The sequence below is a fragment of the Pseudonaja textilis genome, chromosome Z, assembly GCF_049901715.1.
Source record: "Pseudonaja textilis isolate UNSWEBS1 chromosome Z, rPseTex1.2, whole genome shotgun sequence".
Taxonomy (NCBI): domain Eukaryota; kingdom Metazoa; phylum Chordata; class Lepidosauria; order Squamata; family Elapidae; genus Pseudonaja; species Pseudonaja textilis.
The window spans coordinates 124300837-124319462 of NC_142008.1; the positions used below are offsets into that span (position 1 = coordinate 124300837).

The 18626-nt window shown below is 45.9% G+C and overlaps 2 protein-coding genes and 2 long non-coding RNA genes across 5 annotated transcripts in view; 2 read left to right on the forward strand and 2 right to left on the reverse strand.

Annotated features, from left to right (window-relative positions):
- Positions 1 to 18626, reverse strand: part of LOC148124369 (uncharacterized) — a 129111-nt gene that overhangs the window by 74109 nt on the left and 36376 nt on the right. The gene's annotated exons all lie outside the window — the stretch shown is intronic.
- Positions 1 to 18626, forward strand: part of LOC148124370 (uncharacterized) — a 110952-nt gene that overhangs the window by 63031 nt on the left and 29295 nt on the right. The gene's annotated exons all lie outside the window — the stretch shown is intronic.
- Positions 41 to 4257, forward strand: NAA38 (N-alpha-acetyltransferase 38, NatC auxiliary subunit). 2 transcript variants are annotated; one of them, XM_087917808.1, is made up of 3 exons: positions 41 to 252; positions 2056 to 2239; positions 3182 to 4257. In XM_087917808.1, exons 1-3 carry the CDS (start codon positions 151 to 153, stop codon positions 3217 to 3219), a joined length of 324 nt encoding a protein of 107 aa, XP_087773934.1. In that variant the 5' UTR covers positions 41 to 150; the 3' UTR covers positions 3220 to 4257. The 2 variants fall into 2 exon arrangements, with proteins under 2 accessions (XP_087773934.1, XP_026578291.1); XM_026722506.2 differs by having other exon boundaries at positions 97 to 252; positions 3448 to 4257.
- Positions 8109 to 17509, reverse strand: TMEM88 (transmembrane protein 88). The gene is made up of 2 exons (XM_026722505.2): positions 17018 to 17509; positions 8109 to 10013 (listed from the first exon to the last, which is right to left on the reverse strand). Exons 1-2 carry the CDS (start codon positions 17288 to 17290, stop codon positions 9738 to 9740), a joined length of 549 nt encoding a protein of 182 aa, XP_026578290.1. The 5' UTR covers positions 17291 to 17509; the 3' UTR covers positions 8109 to 9737.

Here is an 18626-nt window from a genome sequence, read left to right on the forward strand (position 1 = left end):
TACGGGAAAACGCAGTCTCGCTCGTCTCCCCCCCCCCAAGGGGCGGTGCCGAAGGAGAAGCCGGATGCGTGCGTGCGTGCGTACGCGCATCCATGCGGAACGCCGCCAAAGGCCGCAGGGCCTTGTGGGAAGGGTAGTTCCTTTGGCAAGATGGCGGCCTCACCGGCCCAGGAGCCCATGCTGAGGAAGCCGCCGCCGCCTCCGGTTCCTCGGGAGTCGGATGAAAACGGCTGCGGAAACTGCGTCCCCGAGGTGTGGGAAGGGCCGGGGCTCGGGCGGGAGTGCGGGGTGGTGGTGGGGACACAGAGCCTTCCCCTCGAGGGCAGAGCTAGAGACTTGAAGCCGCCTCCCATCGATGAGGGACTACAAAGCCCATCTGCTAAGTTGGGAAGCGGGCAGCCGCCAGGAAGCTGTAGTCTCTAAATAATATTTTTAAAATTACATATGTGTGTGTATAATAGCTTAATACAATTATTTTTTATAGTTAATATAGATTACAGTGTATTAAATGTCTATTATGGTTAATATATATTGTGCTAAATAGTTATAATGTATTTTACACACACACACACACAATTATGTATATATTATTATATTATACTATAATACAGCGTAGCTCTCGAATTACGGCCACAATAGAGCCCCCAATTTCTGTTGCTAAGCGAGATAGTTGATAAGACTGTAATTATAATAGATTAATACAACTGCACATTAAGTATAGTATCTAAATCTATATCATAGTTCATCTATATTATTTTATTATATAGTTATGTATCTTTATATACGTATATATAGTATTGCATTAGGTATACAAATACTAAATTATAGTATATAGCATTGCAATGTAGTATTTACATTATAGTATATAGTATAAATTTAAATTATAAATTTTATAAATTATAAATTATAGCATTACAATGTAGTATTTACATTGTATATAATATAAATTTAAATTATAAATTATATAACTTACAAATTATATAAATTATAGTATATGGCATTACAATGTAGTATTTATATTATAGTATATAGTATAAATTTAAATTATAAATTATATAAATTACAAATTTTATAAATTATAGTATATAGCATTACAATATAGTATTTACATTATAGTATAGTATAAATTTAAATTATAAATTATATAAATTACAAATTATATAAATTATAGTATATGGCATTACAATGTAATGTATGGTTTTGTAATATCTGAGGGAGATGGGCAAGAGGTGGGAATTATAAACATGCATTATTATATATAAAATCTTCATACTGGCTTAATAAAATTAATCATGGATAAAGAGGAATGTTCCGCCACATCCCGTTGGCGTGAATCCTGGTTTTTACCAAATTTCCTGTTCATCGTCATAGTTTTCAATCTTACTGATTCGCCAGTTTTATGCCACAATCTTATTTATTCCTTTATTAAATTTGTGTGTTGCCCATCTCACAATCAAACAACTCTGGGGTGGTTTATAATGACACCCAGAGTCGTTCGATACTAAGATGGACAGCTTATAAATTTAATAAATGGATAAATAAGATTGTGGCATAAACTGGCTGTGGAAGTGCCAGGGTGGCAATTGACTCATTGATTGATTGATTGATTGATTGAATGATTAGCCCTTGGGCAACTGACTCATATTTATGACAGTTACAACGTCCCCTTTCATGACCTGAGAAGCAAAGTCAAAAGCCAGATTCGCTTAATGACCGTGTTCCTCACTTTAAAAAATGCAATTATTCACTTAAGAATTATGGCAAGAAAAAAAAATCGTAACCACGGGTCAAAGCTCGCTTAACAGCTGTCTCACTTAGCAACAGTAATGTTGGGGCTCCCTTCTAATCGCAAGCTGAGGACTACCTGTACTTGTGTGGAAAAGCCATCCATACAACAGCCCTTTAAAAACACCAGATGCTGCCTCAGGTGCATAATATTAACCTCCCCCAGCCTTTCTTGAGGACTAGTGGCTTGATCTCATTTTGGAAAATTGGGAGGAAATAAAAGATGCTCTCCTGGACTTGGAAAGTATGTTTTCTGGGTTTTTCTGGCAGGACCCAGTTGAAGAAACCGCTGACTCGCCTTACTTGCGCGCCCGTCGTAAGTTGGAGAACCTCCTGAACAAGAGCCTGCGGATTCGTATGACGGACGGACGGACCCTGGTGGGCTGTTTCTTGTGCACTGACCGGGACTGCAACGTCATTTTGGGTTCTGCCCAAGAATACCTGAAACCCACTGGTGAGTCCCCCCACACACACACACTGGCCCCCGGCCTGGTCTCTGGACAACTGCACCCTGGTTTGTCCCACTAAAATGCTCTTCAAAAGTCAAGTATTATGTGGGGTGCCCTCTGAGCTTGGGGGTTTTCTTGCAGACGTTTCATGACCCAGCTACGTAACGTCATCAGTACTAGAAGGGAGATGGGTTTGTGGAAAGAAAGGGGGAGGAAGGAGGAGGAGGAAGAACTATGGGGTCCTTAGTGGTCTCTGAGTTTGGTGGTTTCTTGCAGACGTTTCATGACCCAGCTAAGTAACATCATCAGTGCTAGAAGGGAGTGGCGTTTGTTGAGAGGAAGAGGAGGAGGAGAAGTATTGGGTCCTTGGTGATTTTCTTGCAGACGTTTCATGACCCAACTCCATAACGCCATCAGTGCTAGAAGGGAGTGTGGGGTTTGTGGAGAGGAGGAGGAGGACGGCGACTGTGGGGTCTTTGGTGCTCTCTGAGCTTGGGCGGTTTTTCTGCAGATGTTTTGTGACGCATCCTCCTGCCCTTCTCCCCTCTGCAAATCTCCCGCCCTTCTAGCGCCGGGGATAGCAATAGCCGGAGGTAGGTTTCACATAATTTTAACAACCGGTTTGCCTAGTGCAGAACCGAAAACACACGGCAATTTCACGCACATGCCATCCAGCACATCTTCTCAGGCAGCCGCAGCAGAGCGGGCAAGGCGCGTAAGTCAGCTGGGCTTCCTGAGTGAGATATATATATATATAGGGTGGGATAGCACCGGGGCAGGAGGGTGGGCGAGGGCCCAGCCGGTGGTCGGAACTACCAGTACGGGTGAACCAGTCAGAACCAGCAGCAACCCACCTCTGGGAATAGCCCTTAGACTTATACTCTGCTTTACAGTGCTTTATAGCCGCCTCTAAGTGGTTTACAGCCTATTTGTCCCCGGCAATCTAGGTCCTCATTCTACCCACCTCAGAAGGACGGAAGGCTGAGTCAACCTTGAGCCTGGCGAGGTTCGATCTTTCCCAGTTGCAGGCAACCGGCAGTCAGCTGAAGTAGCCTGCGGGACTGTACCCTAACTATTGCGCCAGCAAAAGGCTCATGATGTAACCAAGTTGGGTCCTGAGACGTCTGCAACAAAGCCACCCAGCTTTGTATCTCTCTAATAATAAGTATCTCTCTCTCTCTCTCTCTCTCTGTATTTCTTCTGTCGCCTTCAGACTCCTTCTCAGCGGGAGAACCTCGAGTGCTGGGCCTAGCGATGGTTCCCGGGCATCACATTATTTCCATCGAAGTCGAGTTGGAGAGCCTGAACTCCTTACAGTACTTCTGAAAGGGCCCGTCGCTGGAAAGCAGCCGCGTCTTGAGACGTTTTCCAAACACAAGAAGGAGACAAGAGAAGATTTATTTTTTTTTAAAAGAGGGAGATTTCTTCCACTTATTTGCTCTCTCTCCCCTGGGACAAGGCCCGGGAAGGGTGAAAACGACACTCCAAAGGTGGCCCCTCCTGCCACCCTAAAACATGGTAAAAACCGGAGGATTCCCTACCATCCAGGTCCTGAGAAACATGGACCCCAAAGGACCTTTGTACCTGCCCGTTTTTGGTTAAATCTCAAATTCTGCACCTGTGCTGTGTGTTTGGCAGTGCCTGGGAAACTCATACTGTTTTCTTCTGCCAAGGACCGCTTACCCTCTTGGCAGAACCCAAGAATATTTGCCAGATCTTTCAGGATCAGAATGATCCAAATTATGAAAACCTGGCTTAGGTGGCCAGCGGTTTGACAAAAAGAGTTTGGGGCCGCGGGAAGGAGGAATGTTAGCCCCCCAAGGAGGAGTTTCCCAAAGGTATAAACATCCTTTTACCTTGCAGCAAAGCAGAAAATGGCTTGACTGACGAGCTTCTTCCTTCCTTATTTCCTGCAGGAAAATCTCACAGCTTCCCAGCCTTGTCGGGCTCCAATGTTTCCCCGGGTGCCCGTTTTGTTTTTAAATTCACCAAATGCTCCCCCGCACATCCTAAAAAAAAATAATGCGTGGCTTTGGTGGGTGTTCCCTTTTCTCCTTTAAATCATAATTATTTTTTTTAAGGGGGTGGGCGTGGAAAAGCCCACTGGTCTGTTGGAAGCAAAGCTGAGCTTCCACCGGCTTAAACTTTTAAAGTTAGTCAGAAAAGGGTCGCCTTGAATGTTCCTGGAAAATGAATAGAATACTAGAAATAAATTAGAACAGAATTAGGATAGGAATAGGAAGAATTATAGAACAGAATAGGAATAGGATAGGATAGGATAGGATAGGATAGGATAGGATAGGATAGGATAGAATATAGGATAGGAATAGGAAGAATAGAATATAGGATAGGAATAGGAAGAATAGAATGGAATATAGGATAGTAATAGGAAGAATTATAGAACAGAATAGGAATAGAATAGAATAGAATAGAATAGAATAGAATAGAATAGAATAGAATAGAATAGAATAGAATAGAATATAGGATAGGAATAGGAAGAATAGAATATAGGATAGGAATAGGAAGAATTATAGAACAGAATAGGAATAGAATAGAATATAGGATAGAATATAGGATAGGAATAGGAAGAATAGAATATAGGATAGGAATAGGAAGAATTATAGAACAGAATAGGAAGAATAGAATGGAATATAGGATAGTAATAGGAAGAATTATAGAACAGAATAGGAATAGAATAGAATAGAATAGAATAGAATAGAATAGAATAGAATAGAATAGAATAGAATATAGGATAGGAATAGGAAGAATAGAATATAGGATAGGAATAGGAAGAATTATAGAACAGAATAGGAAGAATAGAATGGAATATAGGATAGGAATAGGAAGAATAGAATGGAATATAGGATAGGATAGCAGACTTGGAAGGGGCCTTGGAGGTCTCAGGGGGTCGGAAACCCTGCACAGTTTGAAAGAAGCGGCTGTCCAGTCTCCTTAAAAACTTCCCATGTTGGAGCATTCGCAATTTCTGCTGGCGAGCTGTTCTAACTGTCAGGAAATGCCTCCTGGGTTCTGAGTTGCTCTTCTCCCCTTGATGGGTTTCTACCCTTTGCTTCTGGTCCTGCCTCATGCCCTCACAATGGAAAGCAGGTTTTTGTTCTTTAAATTACAATCTCTCCCCCCCGCCCCCACCCTCCCCAAGAGCAGGAAGCCATCCCTCCATCTTATCAATTTTTCCAGCAAAAGCCATGCTAAAAGCAAGAGTTTAAAAACTTGAATCAAGGAAGGCCCGTCCCGTGGATTTCGCTTTGCCGTCTGTCTTCCTCCCCCCAAAAAAGGCTCGGATGACCCCAAAAGCGCCCGCCCTTCCCTCTCCCCCTTTCTCTGGCCTTCCCACCCTGGCAGCCTTGCCAAAGGCGGGGGGGTGGGGGTGGGGAAAAAACCCGCCTTGGGAAGAGGCAGGAGGCTGTCTTCCCAAATCCAGGTTGCAAACTGGCAGGAAGTGGCCTCTATAGATAGACCCCCATGTCTCTCTGTGTGTGTGTGTGTGTGTGCGTGCGTGTATCCTCTCTCTCTCTCTCTCTCTCTCTCTTCCCTCTCGCACAATGGAGAGTTTGTGCAAGCCAGCGACTATCCTGGCTTATCTAATCACTGGAGGTTCCTTCCTCCCCAGAATGTGGCGTTTCCATTCGGGGCTGCTTGGCGCCCGGGGGAGCTGATTCAGTCCTTCCTTATCCTACTTTTCCTGTCTTTTCCGTTGGCAGCCCCCCCCAGTGCCCTTTTGGAAGCAGCCAAAAAAATATTATTAATTTTTTTTTTAACCTTGGCCGGCAAGTTTTCATCCGTAGCAAAAAAAAAAAAAACTGGTTGAATTTTCTGCTTCTTTTTTTTTTTTAATTCAAAGGGGAGATGTCCCCTTTTTCCGGCTCAGAACAAGAGACTTCCTTCGCTTCGAGCCCTAACGTGCCTTTGGGGGTGGAGGTGAAGACCCGGGGCCACCGAAATCCGGAGTGGCACGGGTGAACCCCTTTTCGAGGGGGAGAAACAAGGCGGCGTCAGGAAGGGCTGGGGTACCCCGTCGCTTCCTAAAAGCCCGGTCACCATGTTTCTAGTCCTGGATGCTAAACCTCCAGCCCGGAGGACGGATATAGAAAGCTGGACGGCTAAATCAGGACTTTAAACCTTCTCTGTTTCAAGTGCAAAAGTTTGGTTTCAAAAGTTTCTCGCTAGGTAGGCCAATTCCAGGTTTCCTACTCACCTGTACAGATTAACAAGAACTTGGAAGGGACCTTAGTCCAACACCACCGCCCCTGCCCAAGCAGGAGACTTTACACCTTTCATAAGTTAGTTCAGGGATTTCCAACCTTGGGCGGATAACGGATAATCAAGAGTTGGAAGGGACCTTGTAGGTCATCTAGTCCAACCCCCGCCCAAGCAGGAGATCCTACACCATTTCTGACAGATGGCAGTCCAGTCTCTTCTTGAAAGCCTCCAGGGATGAAGCTCCCACAACTTCCAAAGGCAACGTCCGTTCCATGGGTTGATGCTTCTCCCTGTCAGAAAGTTTCTCCTTGTTTCCAGGTCGAATCTCTCCTGGATCGGTTTCCATCCATTGTTCCTTGTCTGGCCTTCAGAGGTGCTTTAGAAAACCCCTTTCTCCTCCCTGTGGCAGCCCATATTGGAAGGCTGCTTTCCTGTCTTCCCTGGTCCTTCTCTACCCTAGACTAGCCAGGCCCAGTTCCTGCAACCGTCCGTCATATGTTTGAGCCTCCAGTCCCCTCATCATCCTGGATGCTCTTCTCTGCACTTTTTCTAGAGTCTCAATCTCTTTTTTATAACGTGGTGAGCAAAAATGGATGCAGTCCTCTAGGTGTGGTCTTACTCAGGCTTTATAGAGTGGTATTAGTACCTCCCTTGATCTGGATTGTATCCCTCTGTTAATGCAATTTAGGATTGCATTGGCTTTTTTGGCTGCTGCTGCACATGGCTGGCTCCTCTTTAGCTGGTTGTCCACTAAGACTCCAAGATCCCTCTCACAGCTACTGCTATTGAGCCTGGTTTCACCCAGTTTATATATGTACATTTGGTTTTTCTTGCCTAAGTGTAGGGCTTTACTTTTCTCTACACTGAATTTGATTTTGTTAGATACGGCTGTCTTCTAGTCTGTCAAGATCCCTCTGGATCTTGAGCCTGTCTTCTCGGGTGTTGGCTACTCCTGCCAGCTTAGTATCATCTGCAAGTTTGCTAAGTTCCCCTTCTATTCCCTCATCTAAGTCGTTAATGAAGATATGGAAGAGTCCTGGGCCTAAGAGTGGCACCCCACTGCTTCCTTCCCTCCAGGTAGACTTCTTAGACCCATGAAGGACTACTCGTTGAGTACGGTTTGCCAGCCAATTGCGAGTCCATCTAGTGGTGGTGCTATCTCTTCCACTTTTTTTCTAGCTTACTAAGAAGTAGGCTGTGGTCTACTTTGTCGAATGCCTTGCTGAAATCTAAATATATTATGTCCACAGTATGTTGCTGGTCTACTAATTTAGTCACTGTGTTGAAGAATGAAATGAGATTGGTTTGGCATGATCTGTTCTTAAACTCGTATTGACTGCTAGTTATAACTTGTTTCTAGATGTTGGCAGATCTGTTTTTTGTATTATCTTTTCCAGTATCTTCCCGGGTATTGATGTTAGGCTGATTGGTCTGTAGTTTCCTGGGTCTGTTTTTTTTTTCCTTTTTTGAAGATGGGAACCACATCAGCTCTTTTCCAGTCCTCTGATAGTTCCCTGGTGCTCCAGGATTTTTGAAAGATATGGTGCAGTGGTTCTGAGATGACCTCTGCCAGCTCCTTTAAAACTCTGGGATGTGATCCATCAGGCCCCGGTGATTTGTTTTCATCAAGATCAGACAGGTGTTCTTTTACTATTTATTTGCTTATTTTAACTTTTATTTCTGGTCTGTCTGGGCACTTGAAGATGTGTAGACTTCAACTCCCAGAATTCCCCAGCCAGCCATGGAGGGTAACTTTCTTAATAGACGGTGGGAATGCAGTAAGCGTAATATATCTTGACTTCAGCAAAGTGAAAAAAAAACAAAGAGTTGGCTGGGGAATTCTGGGAGTTGAAGTGCACAGGTCTCCAAATGGCCAAAGTTGGAGAAGGCCAGCCTAATTCAGTGTTTTTCAGTGTTTTAGCCGCTTTTTAAGAGGGGTGGACTGGGCTTCAGTACCCAGAATTCCCCAGCTTTGTTTTACTAGCTAGGGAATACTGGAAGTTCGACGTTTGAAAATGTTCAACTTTTCAAAACTTCCAAGTTTGAAAAACACTTTATTTGAAAATCCTTATTTTTTTTGTGAGAGGGGGAAAGTGCCCTCAGATCCAGTTTCAGGAATACTCACATGGACATTAAACGGAAACATCGGCGTGCCTGAACTTCTAATACAAGCATCGCTAGCTGGGAAAAATTCAGCAGCAGTCTGAATTTTGTGGGGATGCGATTCAAGGCTGCAACCGTGTCTCTTGTTGGTTCTGACAAAATCCAAACCGACAACTGGTTGAATTTCATCCCATCTCAAAATCCATTTTTGTGTTTGGCAAATGAAAATTTGCACTAAAAATTTGACTGAACGGCCACAGTCAGAACAAGAATTTTCGTTGTTAAGCCAGGTGGATATTCAGGGAGCCGTGCCTGATTTCACAACCTTTTGTTGTTGTTGTTGTTGTTAAGCAAATCCCCACAGCTGTTAAGTGAATCAGGCGGTCGTTAAGCAAGTCCAGCTTCCTTTGTGAGCTCGTCATAAGACAGCCAGGAAGATCCTAAATGGGGATCACGAGATCCTGCAAGTGTTAACAAAATTTGTGCCGGTTGCCAAAACACCTGAATTTTGATCGTGTGACTATGGGGTGTGTGTTATGCATTGTGGTGAGTCACTTTTTTTGAACAGTTGCTAAACAAATCATTATAAGTTGAGGACCGACTGTTACTTTAGACAATAAACTTCCCAGTTATTTTCTGGAGAGAGAAAAAATAAAGGCACAGTGCCACCAGAGACTCGAAGTACAAAGTGTATTATAATAATAATAATAAAAAAGAATTTCTGGTTAATTCATTTGCAGCAATTTCCATAAATGCATTAATTTCCAATCGCAACTTTCGGAGAGATGGACTTGAACTCCCAGGGTGCCATTCTGGGAGTTGAAGTCCGTCCCTCTTAAAAAGTCGCCGAGGTTGGAAAACGCTTAGCAAAGCAGCAACGTTAACATAGGGCCAGCAAGCGGGCGTGTTCTGAGTTCGAGAGGTCCGTTCTCGGGAAGGAGAAGGGGAAAACATTGAGGTCCTCGCTTTAAAGAGACCGAATCAGAACGTCCATTTTCTTTTTTTTCAGGGCGCGCCTAAAATAAACCCGTTTCGTCTTCCTTCCGCTCGACAGAGGAGGCGTTTGTGCCAGCCACCACCTCCGTGCCCAAGAGAAGCCAGTCCATTCCAGTCCCTTTGGCAGGCCTTCCCCCCCATCCCCAATCCCAAGACCCCTCCTCTTCCCTCCTTGCCCCTTCCTCACACCCACACTTTCTCTCCGGCCACATCGAGGTCCTGCGAGCAGCAGCCGCAGCAGCCCACGCTGTGGTAGCGGCTGGCGGGCAGGTTCTTGTAGATGGCTTTGCTGTAGGGCACCAGGCAGTAGCCGAGCTGCAGGCGGCGCGCCAGGCGACAGTAGGCGGCCAGGGCCAGGACCAGGAGGGGCACCAGCAGGGTGAAGCCCACCACCAACAGGCCCACCGCAGCCGAGTCGTGCAGATGGTTGGTGCAGTAGTGCTCCTGGGTGTTTATGAACTGCAGAAGGAAAAGAGAAAGGGGGCCGTTAGGCGTGTCTCCCTTTGCTCGCCGGGTTCTGGCACACGCGCGTGCAAAGACGCATCATCTTCCTGGCTCATTGATGTCACAGGATCTGAAGCTGCCCCCCACCCAGCCCCCACCCCTCACCTCGGCCCTTCCCCTGCGGCCCCTTTAGCTGCCAACTCAGGTGAGCCTGAGGGGAGTTTTAGCCTCGCTCCCTGAGGAGGGAAGGGAGAGAAGGAAATAGAACAGAAGGAGGGGAGGGAAAAGAAGGGAGGGAGGGAGATAGGAAGGAAAGAAAGGAAAGGAAAGGAAAGGAAAGGAAAGGAAAGGAAAGGAAAGGAAAGGAAAGGAAAGGAGAAAGCAAGAAAGGAAAGAAGAGGGAGGGAGATAGAATAAAGGAAAGGAGGAAGGAAGGAAGGAAGGAAGGAAGGAAAAGAAAAAGGGAGGGAAGGAGGGAGATAGAATAAAGGAAAGGAGGAAGGAAGGAAGGAAAAGAAAAAAGGGAGGGAAGGAGGGAGAGATGGCAAGGAAAAGAAGGGAGATAGATAGAATTCAGGAAAGAAAAGGAAAGAATGGAGATAGAAAAGGGAGGAAGGGAGAGATGGCAAGGGAGGGAGGGAGATAGAATCCAGGAAAGGAAAGAAGGAAAGGAAAGAAAAGGAAGGAATGGAGATAGAAAAGGGAGGAAGGGAGAGATGGGAAGGGAAGGGAGGGAGGGAGATAGAATACAGGAAAGGAATGGAGAAAGGGAAGGAGAAAAAAGGAAGGAAGGAAAAAGAAAAGGGAGGGAGGGTTGGAATTTGAGAGGAAAGAAGGAAGGGAGGAATAGGGAGAAAGTGCAAAGGAGAAAAAGAAAGGAAATAGGAAAGAAAAGGGCAAGGAAGGAAGGAGGAGAGGGAAAAATAGAAGGAAAGAAAACAAATAGGAAGAAAAGGAGGGAGATAGAAAAGGGGAAGGAAAGAAGGAAGAGGAGGCAGAGGAGGGCAGAAGTTATGGACAGCTCCCCTTAAAGGCCGTCTCTCCTCCCCCTCCTCTTGGACATAGCACCGGCAAGGGGTGGGGGACGGCCAGGGCTATGCCTGGAATGTGTGTTTCCCCACCCCACCCCCCAGAGGTTATCAGCCCCTAGCCCGGGCATCTGGCTTGCTTCACCGGTCGGGGACAGGCACAAAGGTGGGAGGCCAACCGGTGCAGCTTCCTGGCCGGCGGGTTTCCTATTGTTTCCTGGTTCTGCGGCTGAGAAGCATCACGAGGAAAATCGCCCAGCTCCATTTCGGAAGGGCGGCGCCCAGCTGCAAATTGGATTCCCCCCCCAATATCTTCTTAAATTTGGGGGGACCCCCCTCTCACCCCCAAGAGACCCGATGCCGCATTAGTCCCCACCGTAAGATTCCGCAACGGGCAGCTAAATAGTCGTCTATGTCTTGTTTCACTAAGCGCGACGACCTTTCCTTCTTATTATCTTGGCCGGTTTCTATGTGGGTCAAAATTAAATATTTCCACCCTTCGGATCTCAGAATGATAGGCAGCCCTCGACTTACGAAAGGTCGTTTAGCGACCATTCTAAATTACAACGGTACTGGAAAAACGTGACTTAGGAGCGTTCCTCAGAGTTCACGACCTTCGCGGCCTTCCCCACGCTCCTGCGATCCAAATTCAGATGCTCAGCCACCGACTTGTATTTATGACGGTCGCAAAGTCCTGCCCGGGGGGGGGGAGGGGCGGTTGTCAACCTCTTGCAACCTTCCGACCAGCAAAAAAAAAAAAAATTCACTTAACATCCAGGTTACTAGCTTATCAACGGCAGGGAATTCTTTCGCAGCTGTGGCAAAAAAGGTCGTAAAACGGGACAAAACTAAGTTCACAAACGTCCCATTTAACGACAGAAATGTTGGGGGTCAATTGGATTTTGTTGAGCTGGGAATGTAAGCTGAATTTCGATCCCTTTTTTTAAATCGAAAAGGAGAAATGTCCCAGACAGTACATTGACCTGCATTTATCACAAGTGAAGAAAGATCCATTTTAGCTATGAGCTGCTTTTTACACACTGAAGTTCTTCGGCAGAGTTATAGCTTACACAACCATTCCCACGAAATTTTATGCAAAGTCTAAGCTACAACTGTACTGAAACTGGTAAAAGTTCTGGAGGAATCCATTTTATTTTCTTCTTTTAAACATTCCTGCACGGAGGAAAAACTCGATTCCGGCCTCGCAAGGTTAAACTTAAATTTAATTGACATTAATTTAAATTTAAGGTGACAAGTTATAGGTAAAAATAACCCATTTGGGGGCAGGGTGAGTGGCAGGACCGTGGAAAATGATCCGTCTCAAAATGTAAAATCCGCAACCTTTTCGTTCAGAGTGCCAAAGTCGAATAAGATTCAAACGTTATCCACATTTTAATTTCAGTTGGGTTTCACGAGGATAAACTGGAGAAGTTGTAATCCTGTTTGAGGCACACATGTGGTTTAAATAAATACGAAAATAAAACAAAACTCCAGTGGGTTTAGAGAGAGACCTATTTAAAAGCTTGAAACAAGTCTGAAATAATTCAGCCGTTGATTTCATGATAAAGTGGCCAATAAAAAAGAATTCTAATGAGTTTACAACTCTTTGTCTTCCTAAATATGCATGAATAGGTAGTCCTTGACTTACATCAATTCATTTATTGACCGTTCAAAGTTTCGTCACTGAAAAAAGTGACTTGGGACCGTTTTTCACACTTACAACCATTGGAACATCTTCATAGTCACGTGATTTACAATCGGATGCTTAACAACTCACATTTATGACGGTCGCAATGTCCCGGAGTCACATGACCACCTTTTGCAACCTTCTGACTAGCAGTGCCAATGGGGGAAGCCAGATTCACTTAACGACTGTGGTACTAATTTAGCAATGGCGGTGATTCACTTAACAAAGGTGGCAAAAAAGTCATTAAAAATGGGGCAAAACTCGCTACACAAATTTCTCACTTGACAACATCAGTCCTGAGCTCAATTGTGGTCATATGTTGAGAACTACCTGTACAGAGGTGTCCCAACTTTGGCCGCTTTAAGACTTATGGACTTCCACTCCCAGAATTCCCCAGCCGGCTCTTTTATTTTCCACTTTGCCGAAGTCAAGATATATTACGCTTACTGCGTACCCTCCATCTCTTAAGAAAGTTCCCCTCCATGGCTGGCTGGGGAATTCTGGGAGTTGAAGTCCGTAAGTCTTAAAAGCGGCCAAGGTTGGGGGAACCCCTGTACTAACCTTTCGCGTCGAGTTAGCCATGCAAAACTCTGCAGTTTGGGTGCCACCAACTAACGCGTGACCTGGGTGAGGGTGTCTTATTCCCACACGGCAGAATCCTGCCCCATAACCTGAGCATCCCTCTACCATGTTGTTTCTCACAACCGCATTGCGGGGGAAGGAAATGAGAGGGCCGAGAACCGAACACGCTAGTAAACAGAGGCCAATTTTATTACAAAAAGAGAGAAGATCTTGCAACTCCGGAGAAGTTGTCTGACACACACACACACACACACACGCACACCCCGCTCCACCTCCCAAGTAAGGGCCATGGGGCTAACCCACCATCCACTCGCCCACATGTTGCATTCCACCCAGAGGGGGTGTGCGACAGCCCCATCCGAGTACTCCTCAGATCTCAGAGATTTAATCCCCAAATTGCCTCTCTCCCACTCCCAAAGCTCTCCTTGGGGGGGACCACCCCGCTGTTGCCATGCCAACCTAGGAGGGGCATTGGGGGGAAGGAGCAGGACTCACATGCCTGGGGGTGTTGGGGGTGGGTTTGGGGGCTGCGGCTGGGAGGCCCACTGAATTCCAGGGTTGTGCCTGGTCTGGAGATCTGGACGCGATCTGGCCAAAATCTCCCAGGCGCTTCGCTGAAAAAACTCCAGCGGCCCTTTTAAAAGCACCGTGTTTTCTTGACGCTGCACATGGCCAGAAAAGCGGAGCATGTACAGAGTGCCTTCGGCTCCTCCCACTACACCCTTTTAAGGTCCTTTCAGGCTCCAGAAGTTGTGGGTGCTCCTCCACCACTGGAGATTTTGAAGAAGAGACTGGACAGCCATCTGTCTGAATTGGTATAGGATCTCCTGCATGAGAAATGGGGGGTGGGGGTGGACTAGAAGACCTCCGAGGTCCCTTCCAATGCTGTTATTCTGTTGCTCAAAAGTCCACGGTGTGCTTCATTTCTCGGGCACATTTATGCAGAAGAGCTTCATCCATACGGAGGCCTCAACTCTACCTTATTTTAAAATAATGTCCCTTTCTCTCTCTCTCTCTCTCTCTCTCTCTCTCTCTCTCTGCAGTCGAACCCGCTCTCTTATGCATCCCCTTCGCCTCAGTCTTCCCCATCGGGAAGATTTCTACAGACAATGGGTGTGGGGGAGGGAAACAACTCTTGCAGATGAATTTTATTGGTTCGGTTTATTGATTCGCCCAATATATTTGCCGCCTAGCCATGATTCCACTCTAATTAATCCCCAGCGTTGCATTCAAGCTATAGGCAATTGCCATCCTAGCACAAACAAACCACGATTGGGGAGAAGGGGATTGAAGCCTGGGGCAGGGACCTGCGGAGACACCCCCCCCCCCCCAGGGGTTCAAGCCAACTTTGTGGGTACGCAGATCCTGCCCTCCTTCCTTAAGGCAACCTCTGGCTGCGTTTGGGCCCAGATGTTTATCTGACTGACTGATAACGCCCAATGTTTACATTTTTTTTTTCATTGTCTTGATTCCATTTCTGTCGTTTCGCCCATCCCGCTGCCGGGCACGAGGGATACCCACTGAGAGTGCGTGTAGGGTTTCCTATCCAAGCAGGGGGTCGGACTAGAAGACCTTCAAGCTCCCTTCCAACTCTGTGATTCTGTATGTAAAGTGTGACTCTCCCTCACTGTATCAAAATGATACACACCGCTGGCCACATCAGCCCCTTTGTCTTTGGGCTCAGTTTTCACGCAGGCCCCCTTTTAAGAGAGCACATCGAAAAGTAAAAGGAACTATGACAGCGTGAGCTTGGTTACAGTATTAAATTAGAGGAATGTGAAAAATTGTGCATTAACTATTACAAACTAATAATGTCTACCGCCTATAAAGAAAATATTTATAAAACGTTTTACCGCTGGCATTCTAGCACTGGCAAGATCGGCAAGAAATCTAACCAAATTTGAGTCCAAAATGCTGGAAATGTATGTACAAACAAGGTACCTTCTTTCATATGTGATGGTCATGTCCCGAAGCAAGAAAATATTGGAATAAAATAAAGAATTGGATACAGGAAATTATCGGTCCCCAAACTGAATTTAAAACGGAAATGTTATTAGGGATAATTTAGAGGAGTATTAGACAAAGGAACCAAATATATCATAATACACATATGGACGGTGGCGAGAATTGCCTGCGCACAAAATTGGAAATTAGATAATACCCTCCCTCCAAAAGTGTGATAATAAAGCGATGGATTGCGCAGAGATGGTTAAACTCACATTGGAACTGCAAGATAGAGAAGATATGGAATACTATACGGTCTGGAAAAGTGGTATAATTGGTTAGATTAAATTAATGTAAACATGTACGTTGACCGAAATGGAAATGTCAATGTCCCAAGTGCTGAGAAGATTGTATATGAAAGCCTCCAGGGATGACGCTCCCACAACTTCCGAGGGCAACTTCTGTTCCATCGGTTGATGGTTCTCCCTGTCAGAAAGTTTCTCTTTATTTCCAGGTTGAATCTCTCCTTGTTGGGTTTCCATCCGTTGTTCCTTGTCTGGCTAATCTTGTCTGATTAATCTCCCCTTAGTCCCAAATCAGGAGGAATTTGGAAGTGGCTTTTTACGACCCTTGGATTTAATTCCAAGGTGGAAAAATTCCACAGTGGATGAGCCAGGAAAAAAGTGTTCCCAGTTTCCTCTTGATGATCACTGAATTGTTTCAGCTTCTACTCTCAAAACGACGCATTGCACACCAGAACAAATAGATATGAGGACAGTTTTTCCCACATGTCATCACTCTGCTAAACAACTAACTCGCACAACACTGTCAAACTGTTTAGTAAGGCTATATTACTTTTGTTATTCTCATCCTTCCTATTTCCTATCTCCCTTTCTACTTTTGTTGCTTGTATCTTTACGATTTATGTTGTTTTCGTTAGTTTCCTGGTATGATTTTGTTTGCTTATTTAGTATCCTATGACTATCACTAAGTGTTGCATCTCTTAATTCCTGATGAATGTATTTATGATGATTATGATCATGGCTGACCACTTACAGCTTTTATGTACACTGAGAGGTTATGCACCAGAGACAAATTCCTTGTGTGTCCAATCACACTTGGCCAATAAAGCTATTTTATTCTGTTCTATTCTATTCTACTCTACTTTACTCTATTCTATTCCTGTTTTTTATTCTATTGTATTCCTGTTTTTTATTCTATTCTATTGCCTATTCTATTCTATTATTCTATTCCAATCTAATTCTATATTTTATTATTCATTCTATTCTGCTCTGTTATTCTATTCTATTCTAATTCTATGTTATTATTCATTCTATTCCTATTCTATTCCAATTTCTATTCTGTTCTTTTATTCCACTCATCTTAGTTGCTCTTCTTGCCATTTTTCGAGTCTTTTTTGTAACGTCGGAATGTCCATCCTTTTTTTGTAACGTCGGAATGTCCACTCAGACCTGGAGCAAAGGTACCGCCGCGCCCACGTGCCCAGGCGAACTTTTGCAGCCTCTTCCCCCCAACCTTTGGGACGGGAGGAGAGGCTTTCAAGCCCGGGACCCCCCCCCCCACTCCAAGTCCTTCCCCCAATCTAAAGCCCCCCACTCCACCCTGAATAGTTAGAAAGCGCAGCCTTTCCCAACTGGAGCTGCAATGGGGGTTACCTCGCCCCCTTCCTAAACCCGGTGCCTTTCTGATCCACATTATGCCGCCTCCCTCCCAGTTTTGACCCCCCCACCGCGGCCCCCCAACCCAAGACCACTGACCTTGGAATGGCAGAGGAATCCAAAGCCCAAAAGGACCCCAGCCGGCAGCAGAATCAACCCAAAGACGAACCCGGCTAGGAGAAGGTTGAGCGCACCGACTAGCAAGTTTTGCAGAGTGACCAGCACGGCGCAAGCCCAGCAGTCCAGGGAACCTCGGAGTTCCAGAGCCCCCTCCCCGGCATAAGGAGGGGGGGTCAGGGGCGAGGTCCCAGGGACCCCCTCGCACTCCAGGGACCCCGGCCCAGGCTTAGGGGAACTCAAGTCTAAGCTCATCCTGGCAGTGTGACTTCTTCGTGCTTTCTCTCTCTCTCTCTGGCCGGGCTTGGCCGGAGATGGGTTTATAGGCGCCCCTCCTTCTCCCCCCCCCCGCAACCAGGATAAGCTAGGAATGCAGGCAGACACACACACACACACACAGAGAGAGAGAGAGAGAGAGAGAGAGAGAGGAAGGCACGAAGCACCAGCGCTAGCCAGCTTCCCGCTCAACTTCCAGCTGCAAAAGCCGACCCTTCCCCAGGATGCTCCTTAAGAGGCAGAGAGCCCCTCCCAGCAGGGGGTCTCCCTCCCCCTCCCCCTCTGAATTCCAGAGATGCCTCCCTCGGCCACCCACCCTCCTCACCTCGGCCTCCCCACTGTCCGAAATGGCACAGACACCCCACCTCTTGGGCATTATGGCCAGATGTTGCTGGAAGGGGGGGGGGAAGAGAAGACAATCCACTTTTAAATCTTGGGGGGGAGGGATTAGAACCCACCCGGAGATGCCCCTTAAATTTTGGGGTTAATTGGGGGAATAGGAGTGGGTCCTACCTCCAACCCACCCAGCCCGGTGTGGGACCCCCGAAGCAGAGACACATCCTCACTGCACTGGAAATAAATATTTTCCAGGTTGAAAAGGACTCAATTTCTCTCCCTCCCCCCCAACCCCCGGTGAAGACCCCTCCCAACAAAAGCCCCCACCCTTTTTATAACTCGTAGATCAAACCGCCAACAGAGGAGCGGGAGGAGGAAGAGAAGGAAGGAGAAAGGAAGAGGGAGAAAGAGGAGGAGGAAGATAAGAGGAAAAAAAAAAAATCCAAGTTGCTTTATTTTAATCTCTGTGAGTTAATTTAATTTTTTTTTTTACATTTACAAAATAAGATTTGCTTTCTCCTCGTCGCCTACAGTACATTAAAGAATCCATTTGTGTGTGTGTGTGTGTGTGTGTGTCTGTGTGTGTTTTCCCAAAAAAAGATCTTCATCTGTTTTAATTACAGTGTTGTTCCGGGAAAGAGAATCTGAGTTTTTCAAAAGTGCAGGTTTCGGAAGAAAGATTTCATTTCATTTTTTTTTTTTACAGTGTAGGATAGGATGAGAGATTCTGTTCAGGAGGAAATCAACGAATGAGAATCAATCTTTTATTTTTCTCACCCTCCTGCCCGCCCCACGCCCACCCCACGTGTCCCCCACGCCCACCCCACCTAAAGACCCCCGTGAGAAAACTGAGCAAATACGTCCAGGAAACGGTAGACAAAAATAAAACATTTAGAAACGCCGTTAACAATTCCAGAGAGAAACTCAAAAGACTGAGAGAGGGAGGGAGAGAGAGAGAGAGAGAGATAGATAGATAGAG